The sequence below is a fragment of the Macaca mulatta genome, chromosome 13 (genome assembly GCF_049350105.2).
Source record: "Macaca mulatta isolate MMU2019108-1 chromosome 13, T2T-MMU8v2.0, whole genome shotgun sequence".
Taxonomy (NCBI): Eukaryota; Metazoa; Chordata; class Mammalia; order Primates; family Cercopithecidae; genus Macaca; species Macaca mulatta.
Window position 1 is genome coordinate 123,112,807 of NC_133418.1, and position 15,683 is coordinate 123,128,489.

Sequence of the window (15,683 nt, forward strand, 5' to 3'; positions counted from 1 at the left end):
TGGCATCTACAATGTGAACTGAACCCCTGGAGTGTGTACATAAGACCCTACAAGAGAGATGACATCTGGAGACTGAAGTATGGGGATAGAATTCTGTAGGAGAGATGGCATCTGTAGTGTGAACTGGACCCACTTCTGTGTGTGGATAGGATCCTGCAGGAGAGGTGTTGTCTGCAGTGTGAGCTGGGCCTACTGGAGTGTGTGAATAGGATCCTGTAAGAGAAGGCATCTGGAGTGTGAGCTGCATCCACTGTAGAGTGTGGTTAAAATCCTGCAGGAAAGATGGCATCTGGAATGTCAGCAGGACCCACCAGCGTCTGAGGATGTACCCTGCAGGTGTGATGTGGGGCCAGTTCCAAGGCTAGGTTAGATTCTAGCCTGGCTTCTGTGTTGTGCTTTCATTCTCTTCCTCCTTCTTCTAATACCTGCTCTGGGAGGCATCAGGCCATGTCTGGTGTGCAGGCCATGGAGACCCACATGGCAAGGAACCGGAACCCCCTGCCAGCAGCCTCGGGAGTCCAGTCCTTAGATGGTGCCCTGTGGCCAGCAAAGCACCTGTGACCTTCGGGCTATGTCTCGTGGTGGTAGTTTTTGTTTTTTAACATAGCAACAGGAAACTAGCCGATTACCCACCAATCCCATTCCAGGCTGCCTTCAAACGCAGCTCAGGCTAGAACATCAGCACGGGGACACAGCTGAGACTCGGGGTTTGCGATGGCAACACGCCCAGCCTGTGCCTCTGAATCTGGCACTGTCACCCTGCAGCCTGGGTTCAACAATTTGGCCTCACCTTCCTTATCTGTGAAATTCAGAGACTGGGTCCTTGTGAGATGACTGGAGAGAATGTATGAACTATGTGAGAACACCACCTTTAACTGTGCATATTTCACGCAGTGTCTTCCCTCCTTTCCAAAGTCTTCTGCTGTCTCTAGACACACCCGACGTGGGCGGGTTCCCTGGGTCTCCACCTAGGACTGTCCCACGAGGACAGGCACTGAAGGCCGCGAGCATCCCGGGGGCTGTGCTGCGCCAAGGACTCCACACAGGGCGTTTCATGCTCCCAACGGTGCTGAGCCAGGCAGCCGGCAGAGAGCTGACAGGCCCCGGGGAGCCGGAACGCCTGGGTCTAACCTTCCCGAAAAGACTCCCTTGCTATGCGCCTTGGGGCTTGAGCCTCAGTTTCCTCAAAAGGAATAAGGGGCTTTTTTGAACGTTGAATAATTTCCTACATGGTTGCGGGTAGGGAGAGGGAGAGAGAGGAGCGCGCGTGCGCGCCTGCAATCGTGCCTGGATCAGAGCAGGCGCTCTGAAAGTGTTACAAACAGCAAGGCGCCAAGAAAAAACCCCGTACTGCGCGCAGGCAGAAACCACGGGTAAGAAAAGTGGAAAAGCTTCGCGTAGGCCCCAGGGTCCCGAGTCCCGAGCGCAGAATCAGGGGTGCCAATGCTCTCCTCCGCGCTCCCGAGCGCTCGCCTTGGGCATGCGGGCCGCCCCACCTGGATACGGGCGCCCGGGCCGGACACTGGGGCCCCGGGTTCTCGTCCCGCCCCGCCCTCGGGGATTCGGAGGGGCCGGGAGGAGCCTCGCGCATGTGCACAGCTGGCGCCCCCCGCCCCCAGCGCACAGCTGGGACGTGGGCCGCGGCCGGGCGGGCGCAGTCGGGAGCCGGCCGTGGTGGCTCCGTGCGTCCGAGCGTCCGTCCGCGCCGTCGGCCATGGCCAAGCGCTCCAGGGGCCCCGCACGCCGCTGCCTGCTGGCGCTTGTGCTGTGCTGCGCCTGGGGGGCGCTGGCCGTAGTGGCCCAGAAGCCGGGCGCAGGGTGTCCGAGCCGCTGCCTGTGCTTCCGCACCACCGTGCGCTGCATGCATCTGCTGCTGGAGGCCGTGCCCGCCGTGGCGCCGCAGACCTCCATCCTGTGAGTGCGGCTGGGGGCGCGGGGCCCGGGGGTTCGTGGAGATCCGGGAGCGCAGGGGTGAGCGGAGGCGGGGGGCGCGGAGGGTGGAGGGGGCCTCGGGCGCGCGGGGTCCTGGGGGCTCGGGACGCAGAAGCGAACCTCCGAAGGGGAACGTGGGGGGACCGGGGCGGGGGGACCCGCTGGGCCTTTGTCCGCCCTGCCCGACACGCCGAGGGGCGGACCAGAGCGCTGTGCGCGCGGCCTCCGGAGCCGCCTTTGTTCGGAACTCGGAATCCCCGCAGGACGGGGAAGTTGTTGGAGCCGCCGGGGGAAGCCCCGCTCGCCTCCCGCCGCCCCCCAAGCTCCGCGGGCCGGCTGCTTCCCTCTGGTTCGCGGCTCCTCCTCCGCTCACCTTTGCCCCGCTCAGGACCCCTCGGTCCCCCTCCGCTCCCCGAGCGCGGCGCAGCCCCCTCCGTCCTCCCACCCCCCTCCCCCGGTTCCTCGTCCTGTTCTCTCCCCTCCTCCGCTCTCTTCCTCCTCCCCCGCCTTCCTCCTTCTCTTCCTCCTCCTCCCCCCTTCCTCCTCCTCCCCCGGTCTCCGCCCTCTCCCCCTCCCCCGCCCCTTGGAGCGCGGTGCCCACCCCATCCCCCCGCGCCGGGGACGCCTCCCCAGAGGAGCCTCAGTTCCCGCGGCCGCGGCGCCCCGGCTCCCAGTGCCCCCGCGTCCGCCCGCAGCGTCCTCTCCTGGGGTGTCCCGGGGGCCCTGCGCTTCTCAGGGGCTTTTCCTGCGCCCAGAGCGAGCCGGGCGGCCGGGGTTCCCAAGAGGGGCCGCGCGGGTCTAGACGGAGCCGGGGCTCAGAGCGGGTTTCTGCCCCGGGCGCTTCTTTCGTTTCTAATCCACGCGACCGTGTTCGCGGTTGCGCCAAACGTTTAAGCGGATGCGTTGCGTGGGGGTTGACACCCCGTCTCCCCCCCGGGCCTCCCCGTGCCACGGTCTCCACAGCAGGAATCCCCGTTCCTGCGCGCCGCGGCTCCAGGTACCCAGGTGCCTCCAGAGTTCGCTGCAGGCCTCCTGTGTTCGGAAGCGACTCGGATTCGGCGTTTTCGGAACCTTCTGTGAAGGCGGCTGCGTTTCAGGCGCCGACTGTGATTTAGTCCTATAGCGACTCTTCTGCATGCCAAAAATAGTTTTCACTTTTCTTAGCTGAGCCAGAGGACTTTCTGGCACCACCAGAGTCTGCAAAAGTTGTAAAATAATTGAGTGAACAGTTCAGGAAGTGGCGGCCAGTGCGCTCATCTCCGAAACGAAGCGCTGGGACAGACCACCGCCCCCCGGGGGTCGCCGGGTTTGCTGGCCGCTTCCTGCAGGCCCTGGGGCGGGGCGGGGGCGCGAGTTCCTCTCCCCCTGGGAAATTGTTCCTCCGGAGAGAGACCAAGGCTTTCTTTCCAGAGCCCGTGAATAGTCAGCCCAGGCCGGACGTCTCGGGGACATCTCACTCAAAAGCGGTGGACTTTTAGAATGGAACCGGGTGAGGTTTCCCTGGGTCTGGATAATGTAATTTTTGCTGAGCCAGTGGAAGAATGGGACCCCGAAGTCATTTTTCACATCTGGTCAGTTTCATAAAGCTTGCGGTATGCTTTGTCCCGGAATATTAATTGCTTGTTGAAAATAACATGTTAAAGTGTCGTAGAACACACATGGGGCCCTGTGCTGCGCTTTGCATGGTGTGCTCCTCCACAAACACCTCACCGAATTTGAAAAAGGAGCTGAGAGTAGACGGTGACATCATCCTCAGCTCTCACAACACTTCCTCAAAGGATACATTTGCGTCCATTTGTGTCTTATACGTTCAGGAGTTTTTGCAGTCTTCAGTGATACTTTGAAAGGTCGCTGTTGAGTCACATTGCTGCTGTGAGGCAGGTAGACTGGTAGCTGTTAAGTTGATCAAATCCCTTATAGAACTAAACACTTTACTGGAGAAATGAACATACCCATTTTATGGCGGTGGAAACAGAAGTTCTGGGAGAGAAGGGCAGCTCCTGATGCTATTCCTGTGGCCAAGAGGAGGAGGGTAGCGCTGGTGGCCAGAATGGAGTCCTGGCTGGATGCATTCCAGCCGGGTGATTTTTAGCAGGACCTGTGTTCCCTGGGAGAACGTGAGGGTGTAGCCGTGCGGACCTAGGCACAGTGGACACGTCATGAGCAAGCGCCAGGGAGTGCAGCCTGGGGAGGCAGGGACGGAGGGAAGAGGGACACCCGTTCTGCGGGGACATCATGTTGAGGGGTCTCTGGGGGCATGGTCTGTAGGCTGTTGCTGGAGATGACACAGTTATACATGATACATGCTACACGTGAAGCACCATTTCATGTCCACTTTCAGCATTCTCCCAGGACTGTGCTCTCATGTATATGTGATTATTTTCTATTAAAGTTTTTTGGTAGAAATTGGGAACATACTATGTATGAAAATTAAAAAAAAAACCTGCCCCAAAGTTAGTTGGGCCATCCAACCATCACAGTGTCCCTTTGCTTTTAAGAGACTCATCTCCACCCCATCTCCACAAAAGATTAAATCAGAGCCATTGGAAACATCTTACTGCTCCTTCCCCTCAAATGCTCCACAGGTGTGTTTAAGTGGGTCTGATACTGGATTGTTTGAATTGTGGCTTGGGGGCTTTGGAAATAAGCCCACCCATGACTCAGTTTGGATTGACCTTTGAGTGCCCTCAGCTCAGTTTGGGTTGACCTTTGAGTGCCCTCAGGGTCTCCTGGAGAGCGCCTCCCCTCCGGAGGCCTGACTTAGTTCAGCTGTGTAGAAATGCTTGGGTTTTGAATACAGTTTCATTCTGTATCCAACACAATAGAAGTTTATCACAATGGTAGTTCAAAGCTAGTATTAAAGTTTGCCGTTGGACGCCCCTTCCTTTCCTCCTCTCAACCCCAGCTTCTTTGGGGAGGTCACATTTGAAACGTTATTCATTGCAGTTGCGCCGCTCGGGTGCTGGCTGGACACACTGGAGCTAGGCCCTCCACGCCCTCCTCCTGTCCTGCCTTCCTCTCTTCCCTGGAGCCGCCAAGGTTGAGGCTGTGGTCTTGGACTCATCAAAACCAACATCCTCACCACAGTCCAGGCCACTGCAAGCCATGGATTGTCCCAAACTGTAGTTCTGTGACAGAAACGCTGACATTGGAGGGGTCTGGGTATGTGGAGCTTGGGGTGGGCTCAAGGAGGTCACATTGCAGAGAAACTACAGGCAGATGCCATGGCAGGCGGGGCGGGGCCTCTTCCTCCTGCAGGATCTCCAGACAGCTGCTGCTCATTCTCAGTTTTTCTCACCATCTACTGGGTGTTCAGGCCCTCGCTGTGTGCTGTGTGTTGGGCCACCCACAGAAAAGAAGACTGGAACCCGCCTTCATGGAATCCCCGTCCAGCGGGGGCTCCCGGAGAGTGAGGGGGCTTACTGGGAGTGGTAGGATGACCCCAGGTGTGTGCAGGCCTGGTGGGACGGGGGATGGGGGCACAGAGCGCTTGGGACCTGCACTCTTGGTGGTCTGGCCTGTGTCCACATGGGCAGAAGGTTCCAGTGTTGCTGCTCTGTGGGTCTCCACCGTCCTGCAGGTCCCGCAGACCCTCTGGGGCTCAGAGTTGATAGGTAGGAGTGGGTCTTTGGGCCTTTTAACTGACTTCCTGTGTCCAGGAGACTGCGTCCCCTGAGTCACATCGGCCCCTGAGTCACATCAGCCCTGAGGTTGATCCTTGGAGCTTCCCTGACCTCCCTTGGAGAATTGGCCGCCTTTCGGAGAGGACCTCTCCTCCTCACACGTAGATAGACGTCACAGGGTGTTGCCTGGCACGCAGGGAGCCAGCTGGCTGGTGCTGGAGAGGGGCCTGCCTGCCGGGGACTCCCTGGCTCTCCACCCTCAGCACTTTCCATACCCTCCTCCTCCTCTGCATCCTCCTGCTCCTGGGAAGTTCCCTCACATCTGACTGCAGCTTCTGGGAGCTCCCGCAGCCCCCGGACGCCAGGCCCCTCCTCCTTTGGGCAGGAGACTGCAGTGGTCCTGGGGTGTGAGCGGGAGCCTGGGGCTTCTCCGCCCTAGGCGGATGAGTCTGGGTTGCATCTGCTGGGAGGGTCCTGCAGGCGCTAGTGTCAGTGTTTGCCTTCCATAGAACAAATGGTGACTTCCTGTTTATTGGCAGGACAGAGTCAAAGACTGTATTATTGTCACGCAAATACGTTTGAAAAGTACCATACAGATACTTAAAACGTATTTAGAAAATACGTTGATAATCTATCTTTGCAAGGTGGTAGGCGGACCACACATTTTCTCAGCATGGGAGCCTGGGAGACGGGTTGATCTTCAGAGCTCTCTGTGTTCTGTGGCCAGAAGAGGAAAATTATCAGTGTTCAAAATAAGCTTAGAGAGGGCCCATCCCCAAGAGAGTGTGTGTTGGGACCTTTCCTGGGATGTCCAGTTTGCCCTTCAGGGGAGTATGTGAGACCCCCAGGCTTTCACCAGGACTTTAACCTTTGAAAACCAGTATGTGAATATGTGAGTGCTGCATGTCTGCAAAGTGCTCTCTCCTTAGGAAGTCAGAGTAATTGAGCTCTTCTATTGTTAGAACTTGCCTCCCTGCTGTGTTTTTTCATCTGTCAAGGAAATAGTTGTAAAAAGAAAGCACATCCTTCTATATGACTCTGAATCCATGGGCAGCTCCAGCTTCAAGCGCGGCTTGATCCAGGGTCCACAGGCTGTGATATTCTATAGTTTTCTCCCCTGGATGGGTGACTTGGCTTGCTTCTCTGTTGTGACTCAGTTTCCCTAGTTGCTGATGTTTGGCAGCTGTATAGTTCCCTTCCGACAGAGCTCAGTCCAGTGGAAAGAGAATGCATGACTCATTCTTAGTGCACAAGCAGAAGTTTGGGGAATTGTCTTAATGGACCAGATGGTCTGTGTGGCACACCAGTTTTCAAGATGTCCGTGAGTGGGCAGGAGGCCTTGCCACTGGGTCTGGAGTGCATGACTCCCTTCTGGGGCCATGGATGGCATCTGATCTTCCCTGAACACGCTGGCCAGAAGCTGATGAGGGCCCCTTGCCTGGGGTAAAACCTGGGCCTTTTTAAGCAAAGTGAGTGTTGCATCGTCCAGGCAGGAGCCTCCATGGCACAGATCCAGGGTTCAAAATTAAATATGTAAACACAAACAAAGACAAAATTCCAGTCTGCAGGGCAGATCTCCTCATGAATCTCAAAGCTAGGTAAGAGTCGGAAGATCAGGCTGGGTGTGGTGGCTCATGGCTGTAATCCCAGCACTTTGGGAGGCCAAGGCAGGCAGATTGCCTGAGCTCAGGAGTTCGAGACCAGCCTGGACTACATGGCGAAACGACTTCTCTACTAGAAATAGAAACAATTAGCTGGGCCTGGTGGTGCGCACCTGTGGTCCCAGCTACTCGGGAGGCTGAGGCATGAGAATTGCTTGAGCCTGGGAGGCGGAGGTTGTAGTGAGCTGGGATCACACCACTGCACTGCAGCCTGGGTGACAGAGCGAGACCTAGTCTCAAAAAAAAAAAAAAAGTTTGAAGATAACTTGCGTTATACCAATTCCCATTGGCGTATGATGAGATAAATACCTTTTTGATTGGAGAATCCAAGTGTTTTTCCTTTGCACATGACAGTAAGAAGAAGCTAAAATAGATGCAAATGTATCAAGTCCTGCCGGGCCCACAGCAGTGCTCTGGGAGGGGAGCTCAGGCCCGGGAATCGGGTGATCTCTCAGGAATACAGAGATCTTCCCGGCTCCTGCTCAGGGTCTGGAGCTGAGAAGCTACTGCCGGCCTCTGGTCTTTTAGTGACCAACATGTGAGAGCTCTCATGCTTCCCAGCGCCCAGGTTTACTAATTATTTTAAGTGATAGTTCCATATGTTTTTGGGGTTCAGAAGAAAATGTGATTTATTTACAAGTACCTTTTTTCAGGGAATTCAATTTAAGAGAAGACAAACTTTACCATGTTTGATGCTTAAATAGCCGATCAGGATATTTTGTATGTTAGTGGTATCTCTCTCTCTTTTTTTTTTTTTTGGAGATGGAGTCTCAGTCTTTTGCCCAGGCTGGAGTGCAGTGGTGCGATCTCCGCTCACTGCAAGCTACGCCTCCTGGGTTCACGCCATTCTCCTACCTCAGCCTCCCGAGCAGCTGGGACTACAGGTGCCCGCCACCACGCCTGGCTAATTTTTTGTATTTTAAGTAGAGATGGGATTTCACTGTATTAGCCAGGATGGTCTCCATCGTGATCCACCTGCCTCGGCCTCCAAAGTGCTGGGATTACAGGCGCGAGCCACTGCACCCGGCCTGTTAAGTGGTATCTCTCTATGTGGGCCAGTAGCTCCCCAGGATCGAGGCTGGATGGTTGAATTGTTAAACTGTGCGTGCTGCTGGGCTGCATGCATATGACTTAGCACACGTATGTTAGTGGGTGGCTGCATGCTTTTTTTGATGCTAAAGTAATACAACTGATTGATAGATATTTTTCTAAATTGATAACACTAGTAATTTTTGTTTTCTTTGTTTTAAAGTTTTTTTTGAAAAACAGGCATTAAAGGCGGGTGTGGAGGCTCACACCTGTAATCCCAGCACTTTGGGAGGCTGAGGTGGGCGGATCACTTGAGGTCAGGAGTTTGAGACCAGCCTGCCCAACATGGCAAAACCCCATCTCTACTAAAAATACAAAAATTAGCCAGGTGTGGTGGCTCACGCCTATAGTTCCAGCTATCAGGAGGCTGAAGTAGGAGAATCGCTTGAACCTGGAAGGCAGAGGTTGCAGTGAGTTGAGATCGTGCCACTGCACTCCAGCTTGGGGGACAGAGCAAGACTCCGTCTCAAAAAAAAAAAAAAAAAAAGAAAATAGGCTTTATATTTTTCCCCATCTAATTTCTTGTCAGATCCAAAAGGCCACAGCAAAGTAGTAAAGCCTAAAATACATCTGAGTGGAAGATTACTCATGCAAGGTAAACTGAAGCTGGCAAAAACAAACAAAACCATGAATAGACTGTCCGCTGTTTCGTGGGTTGGATCTCCCTGGCGTAGGTACGAGATCAGTCATCACTGCTGTTTTGTTCATTGGTTTCTTTATTCTGGAGGATGTTGCTTTCCCTCCTGTTTCAAGTGAAGAGGATGGGAGCCACAGACCCCCAAGGAGCCTAACCCGGAGGCCTGAGGTGGCAAATAGCAGCCGTCCTCCGGGCGTCCGAGGGCCCTGCGCGTTCGGCGTCTTGTTTATTCCAGATCTGGCTGCCTCCTGCGTCATCTGCCCATGGAAAGCAGGGTTCATGCCCTGCTCCTGTCCAGATGCTGAGCACATCTGAGCAGCCCCGAGCACCAGCGCAGGGTGTTTACGGGAAAGCAGGCTGCGGTCAGCCCCACACCCTCCATCCTACCGGGCTGCTGTGTGTTGAGCCCTGCCGAGCTTTGGAGGTTTAGGAGGAGCCTTCGGGAGCATCTGCCTTTTGTTCTACGGTTAAATCAGAAGGAGAAGCTTGACCAGTGACTGTTACCCTATTTGACCTTTGTCCACATGAGAATTTTTACTTAAGAAAACAAAAGCCTTATCAGACATAATGGACATTTTAAAAGGGCACATACTTAAAGTATGCTTGCTAAGTTGTGACATCCACCTCCAGGGTTCAAGTAATCCTCCTGCCTTAGCCTCCTACTTTTAGCTAGTCCTAAGTAGCTGGACTATAGGCATGTGCCCCCATGCCTGGATTTTTTTTTAAATTTATTTTTAAGTTTTTATTTTGTAGAGATGGGGTCTTGCTATTTGCCCAGGCTGATCTACAACTCCTGGCTTCGAGCAGTCCTCCCACCTTGGCCTCTTAAAGCCCTGGGATTACATGTGTGAGCCATTGTGGCTGCCTTGTAATCAGTGATCTTTGGTGTTACTATTGTAATTGTTTTGGGGTGTTATAAACCACATCCATGTAAAACTGCAAACCTAACCTGAATGTTGTGTGTGTTCTGACTGTTCCACTGGCTGGCCGTTCCTCCATCTCTTTTCCCTTTCCAGGCTTTATTCCCTGAGACACAGCAGTATTGAAATCAGGCCAATTGATAACCCTGCAGTGGCCTTTCCATGTGCTAGTGAAAGGAGAGTTGCATGTCCCTTACTTTAAATCAAAAGCTGGAAATGATTAAGCTCAGTGAGAAGGCATGTCAAAAGCTGAGATAAGTCAAAAGCTAGGTCTCTTGCATCAGTTAGTTTATGGAGGAGGTTTTAGTGGTTTGGGAAGAACAGCAAACCAGCCACAACATTCTGCTCAGCCAAAGTTCGATCCAGAGCAAGGCCCCAACTCTCTTCGTTTCTGTAAAGGCAGAGAGATGAGGAAGCTGCAGAAGGAAGGTTTGGAGCTAGCAGAGATTGGTTCATGAGGTTTAAGGAAAGAAGTCAACTGCATAACATAAAAGTGCAAGGTGAAGCAGCAGATGCTGATGGAGAAGCTGCAGCAAGTTCTCCAGAAGTTCCAGCTAGTATCAGTGATCAGGTGGCTACACGCAACAACAGATTTTTAATGTGGACAGAGCAGCCTTCTATTGGAAGAAGATGCCATCTAGGACTTTCATAGCTAGAGAGGAGAAGTCATTGCCTGGCTTCAAAGCTTCAAAGGACAGGTGACACTCTTGGTAGGAGCTAATGCAGCTGGTGACTTTAAACTGAAGCCAGCGCTCATTTCCCGTTCCCCAACCCTAGGGTCTTAAGGACCGTGCTAAAACTACTGTGTTTCTGCCCTACCAATGGAGAGACAAGGCCCGGATGACAGCATATTTGTTTGCCGCATGGATCTCTGAATATTTTAAGCTCACTGGTGAGACCTACTGCTCAGAAAAAAAGATTCTTTTCAAAATACTGCTGCTCATTTGCAATGCGTCTGGTCACCCAAGAGCTCTGATGGAGAATGCAAAGGGATTAATGTTGTTTTCATGGCTGCTAACACAAAACATCTATTTTGCAGCCCATGAATTAAGGACTAATTTTGACTTTCAAGTCTTATTATTTCATGCATTTATTCCATAAAACTATCACTGCTATAGATAGCGATTTCTCTGATTAAACTGGGCAAAGTCAATTGAAAACCTTCTGGAAAGGCGTCATCATTCTAGATGCCATTAAGAATATTTTTGATTCATGGGGGATCAAAACATCAACATGTACAGGAGTTTGGAAGAAGTGGATTCCAACCCTCATGGACGACTTTGAGGGGTTCAGAGACTTCCGTGGAGAAAGTCACTGCGGATGTGGTGGAAATAGCAAGAGAGCTAGAATTAGAAACGGAGTCTGAAGATATGAGAGAATTGCTGCAACTTCATGATGAAACCAGAACAGATGGGGAGTTGTGTCTACGGATGAGCATACGAAGTGGCTTCTTGAGATGAATTCTACTTCTGGTGAAAATGCTGTGAACATTGTTGAAATGACAACACAAGATCTAGAATATTCCCTAAACCTAGTGGATAAAGCAGCCGCAGGGTTTGAGAGGATTGACTTCAATTTTTACAGGATAGGCAAATATGAGCCTTTGTTTATTTGTTTAGAGGCGGAGTCTCACTCTGTTGCCAGGCTGGAGTGCAATGGCACAATCTTGCCTCACTGCAACCTCCGCCTCCCGGGTTCAAGCGATTTTCCTGCCTCGGCCTCCTGAGTAGCTGAGATTACAGCCACGCGCCACCATGCCCAGCTAATTTTTGTATTTTTAATGGAGATGGGGTTTCACTGTGTTGGCCAGAATGGTCTTGAACTCTTGACTTCATGATCCACCGGCCTCAGCCTCCCAAAGTGCTGGGATTACAGGGGTGAGCCACCATACCTGGCCGATTGACTTCAATTTTGAAAGAAGTTCTACTGTGGATAAAAAGCTATGAAACAGCATCACATACTACAGAGAAACCTTTTGGGAAAGGAAGAGCTAATAGATGCGGCAAATGTCATTGTCTTATTTTCAGAGATTGCCACAGCTACCCCAGCCTTCAGCAGCCACCACCCTGATCCTTCAGCAACCAGCAACATCAAAGCAAGGTTCTCTACCAGCAAAAAGAAGAAAATTCTCTGAAGGCTCAGGTGTTTTATAAAATATTTTTAGCAATAAAATATTTTTTAAATAAAGTATGGTCGGGTGTGGTGGCTCATGCCTGTAATCCCAGTACTTTGGGAGGCCGAGGCGGGCGGATCACAAGGTCAGGAGATCGAGACCATCCTGGCTAACATGGTGAAACCCCATCTCCACTAAAAATACAAAAAATTTTCCAGGCATAGTGGTGGGCATCTGTAGTCCCAGCTACTCCAGAGGCCGAAGCAGGAGAATGGCGTGAACCTGGGAGGCAGAGCTTGCAGTGAGCCGAGATTGCACCACTGTACTCCAGCCTGGGCAACAGAGTGAGACTCCGTCTCAAAAAAATAAATTAAAAAAAAATAATAAAGTATGTACTTTTTTTAGATGTAATGCTGTTGCATAATTAATCAGCTATATTGTAGTGAAAATGTAACTTTTATGTACTGGGAGACCAAAACATTCATGTGAATAACCTTTTTGCAATTTTTAGCTTATTTCTGTGATCTGGGCCCAATTTTTGTGATATTGTTGTCCTACATCTTATTTGTACATATGTTATAAACTCAATACTGTACTTTTATGGTTTCGTTTAAGCTGTCAGTTATCTTTTTAGAGATTTAAATAAACAAACATGTTTTTAATTCTTTCCAGTGCTGCTTATTCCTATGCGTAGGTTCATAATTCAGTCCTTTTACTTCAAGAACTCTAAAAAAAGTCTTGTAGTGCAGCTCTGTTGGTAATCGGTTCTTTTAGCTTTTGGATGTTTAAAAAGTGCTTTACTTTGCCTTCATTTTTGAGTGATATTTTGCTAAGTAATATTCTGAGTTGGTGGTTTTCTCTGACACGTTTTTGTTTTTTTTTTCTTTTTTTGACACGGAGTCTCACTCTGTTGCCCAGGCTGGAGTGCAGCCACACCATCTCAGCTCACTGCAGCCTCCACCTCCCGGGTTCAAGCGATTCTCCTGCCTCAGCCTCCTGAGTAGCTGGGATTACAGGCGCTCACAACCACACCTGGCTAATTTTTGTATTTTTAGTAGAAACGGGATTTCACCATGTTGGCCATGCTAGTCTTGAACTCCTGGCTACAGGTGATCCACCTGCCTCGGCCTCCCAAAGTGCTGGGATTATAGGCGTGAACCACTGCACCCGGCCGACACTGCTTTAAAAACGTCCTTTTACATAGTTTCCCATGAGAAATCTGCTGACACCCATATCGTGTCAGTAGAACATCTGTGTGTTTCTGGCTGCTTTTAAGATTTTCTCCTTATCCCTGGTGTTGAGCAATTGGATTATGATATGCCTTGGTGTGGTTTTATCTGTGTTTCTTATGCTTGGGTTTTTTAATTTTGATTTTAATTTTTTATTTAATTTTATTTAAAAAATTTTGGACCTGTGGATTTACAGATTTCTTCAAATTTGGAAAATTTGGGGGTGTTTCATCTTCAGATGTGTTTTCTGTTCCCACCTTTGTCTCCTCTTCTTTGAAGATTCCAGTTACACATGTATGAGGCCATGGCTCACTCATCTATCACTTAATTTTTTGTAACTGTGTCTTTTTCTCCATGTGTTTCATTTTGGGTAGTTTCTGTTTTTTTGTCTTGAAAGTAACAAGTCTTTCTCAATATCTAATTTGCTGTTAATTCTATGTATTTTTCAAATCAGACATTGTGATTTTCACCTCTAGAAAATGGGCATTAAAAACAAATCTTCCATGACTACTTGATGTCATGACTCCTAGCCTTAGAGTCTGGCTAAGTTTTTTTTTTTTTTTTTTTTTTTTTTTTAAAGTAGAGACGGGGTTTCACCGTGTTAGCCAGGATGGTCTGGATCTCCTGACCACGTGATCCACCCACCTTGGCCTCCCAAAGTGCTGGGATTACAGGTGTGAGCCACCGCGCCTGGCCATATAATTTTAATACTCTACTAACTCTAACATCTGTGGCTGCTCTGGGTTGGTTTTAATTGAATAATTTAATATTCTCAATAGGGGTTGTAATATCCTTCCTTTCATGCCGTATCATTTTTTTAGCAGATTCCAGACAATGGAATTTCACTTTGGTGAGCACTGGACATTTTTGTGCTCTTATAATTATCCTTGAGCTTTGTACTTGGTGCAGTTATATGGAAACAGTTTGGTTCTTTAAGGTCTTGCTTTTAAGATTTGTTGGTCAGGATTGGAGCAGTGCCTTACCTAAGGCTCATCATTTTCAACAGCTGAGGCAAGACCCTTCCCTGTCCCATACCGACTGCCTGTGAATCGTGAGGCTTCCAGTCTGGCTGATGAGATGGCACTGCTCACTTCTGGTCCAGTGTGTGTGGGGCCCTGTGATCCCTAATCCATTTGGGTGGCTCTTTTCTGGCTGTGGGCAGTTTGTGTGGGTCAGGGCTCAGCTCAGTGCTGGACGCTCTGCAGGCCCCTGGGCCTTTTCTCTCCCTATCCCGGGAGGGCTCGGGCGTCCCGTCTCTGTCCTGCCAGTTCTGCCCCCTGGCCTGCCCGGGCTCTCAGCATCGTGTTCTCTCTTAGGCAATGAGCCGGTGCCGTTTTCTGCTCGCTGCATCTGTTTTCCGTCTCGCGCGGATCAGTGCTCTGTTGGCTGATGCCCAGTCACTTGAAAACAGTTGCTTCATGTATTTTGTCAGTCTTTTGGTGTTTGGTGTTTTCAGTCAGAAGAGAAAGTCTTGCCCCTGTAATCCCGTCTTGTTCTAAAGCAGACATCTCCATTCACGTTTTAAAAACAAATGTTCTCTGAATTTTTAACCTTCTCTGAATTATTCTGCAAGCAGGTGTGGTAAAATAAATAACATCATAAAATAATGACCACATTCACATTCCCAAGCTCAAATTTAAGGAAAGATGAAAATGACTTAATCCTGGTGTTCTCTGTCTGTCTTTGGAATGCCATTGCTTCAGTCAGGGCCATTGAACTTTAGTTGGTGTCCTGAACAATGGCAGAACCTCATTGCATTAAAATAATGTGAGTTCTCACCCCCCTCACACAAATCCCCGGGCAGATGTTCTTGGCTGGGCAGCTCTTCATTGGAGGTTCAGCTCTGAGCGGTCGGGGGTTGGCCGTGGGATAGCTGTGTGTTTCGTGCCTGAGCTCTGTGGGCTGTGGCCAATTTCGTCTGTGGCTGCCCGCTTCTGGCAGAGGCGGAGGCGAGTGGTTGTCACAAGCCAAGCTGTTTAGTCTGGCTTGGTAAGGACATGTTTGCTCTAAATTTGACCCAAGGATCCCAGCTCTGCCCCGCCTGCAGCTCCACCATCATCCGTTCCTGGCCTCGAAGCTGTCACGGAAGGGGAGAGAGGAGGTTATGTGAAGGCTCACTGCTCCCACCTGCTCGGAGCTGACCCGCGTTCCTGCTCCCAGCGCACTAGAGAGACGGCACACGTCTCAACCCGGGTGCAAGGGTGCTGGGATGCGGAGGTCAGCTGCGTGTCCAGGAAGCGGAAGTGGGCTGTGAGCTTATCAGTTTTTGCCATAGCTGTCCCAGAGTTTAATAGCATGCAATTATTGCTTACTTTCTTTTTTTTTTTTTTTTTTTTTTTTTGAGACGGAGTCTTTGCTCTGTCACCCAGGCTGGGGTGCAGTGGCGCAAACTCGGCTCACTACAAGCTCCGCCTCCTGGGTTTACGCCATTCTCCAACCTCAGCCTCCCGAGTAGCTGGGACTACAGGCGCCCGCCACC

At 51.0% G+C, this 15,683-nt stretch overlaps 1 protein-coding gene across 6 annotated transcripts in view; it reads left to right on the forward strand.

The window, feature by feature from the left end:
• The first annotated feature begins 1,284 nt into the window (after positions 1 to 1,284).
• The window catches only part of PXDN (peroxidasin), a 112,684-nt gene continuing 98,285 nt past the window's right edge, over positions 1,285 to 15,683 (forward strand). The window contains exon 1 of one of the 6 annotated variants that reach the window (XM_028832023.2): positions 1,285 to 1,373. Coding sequence is in view for 2 of the 6 variants with exons in the window: in XM_028832021.2 (XP_028687854.1) it covers positions 1,715 to 1,914 (200 nt within the window). In the remaining 4 variants the exon portion in view is untranslated. Of the gene's footprint in view, positions 1,374 to 1,595; positions 1,972 to 15,683 lie in introns of those variants that run through there. The other 5 variants (XM_077958729.1, XM_028832021.2, XM_028832020.2 and 2 more) reach the window with 5 other exon arrangements.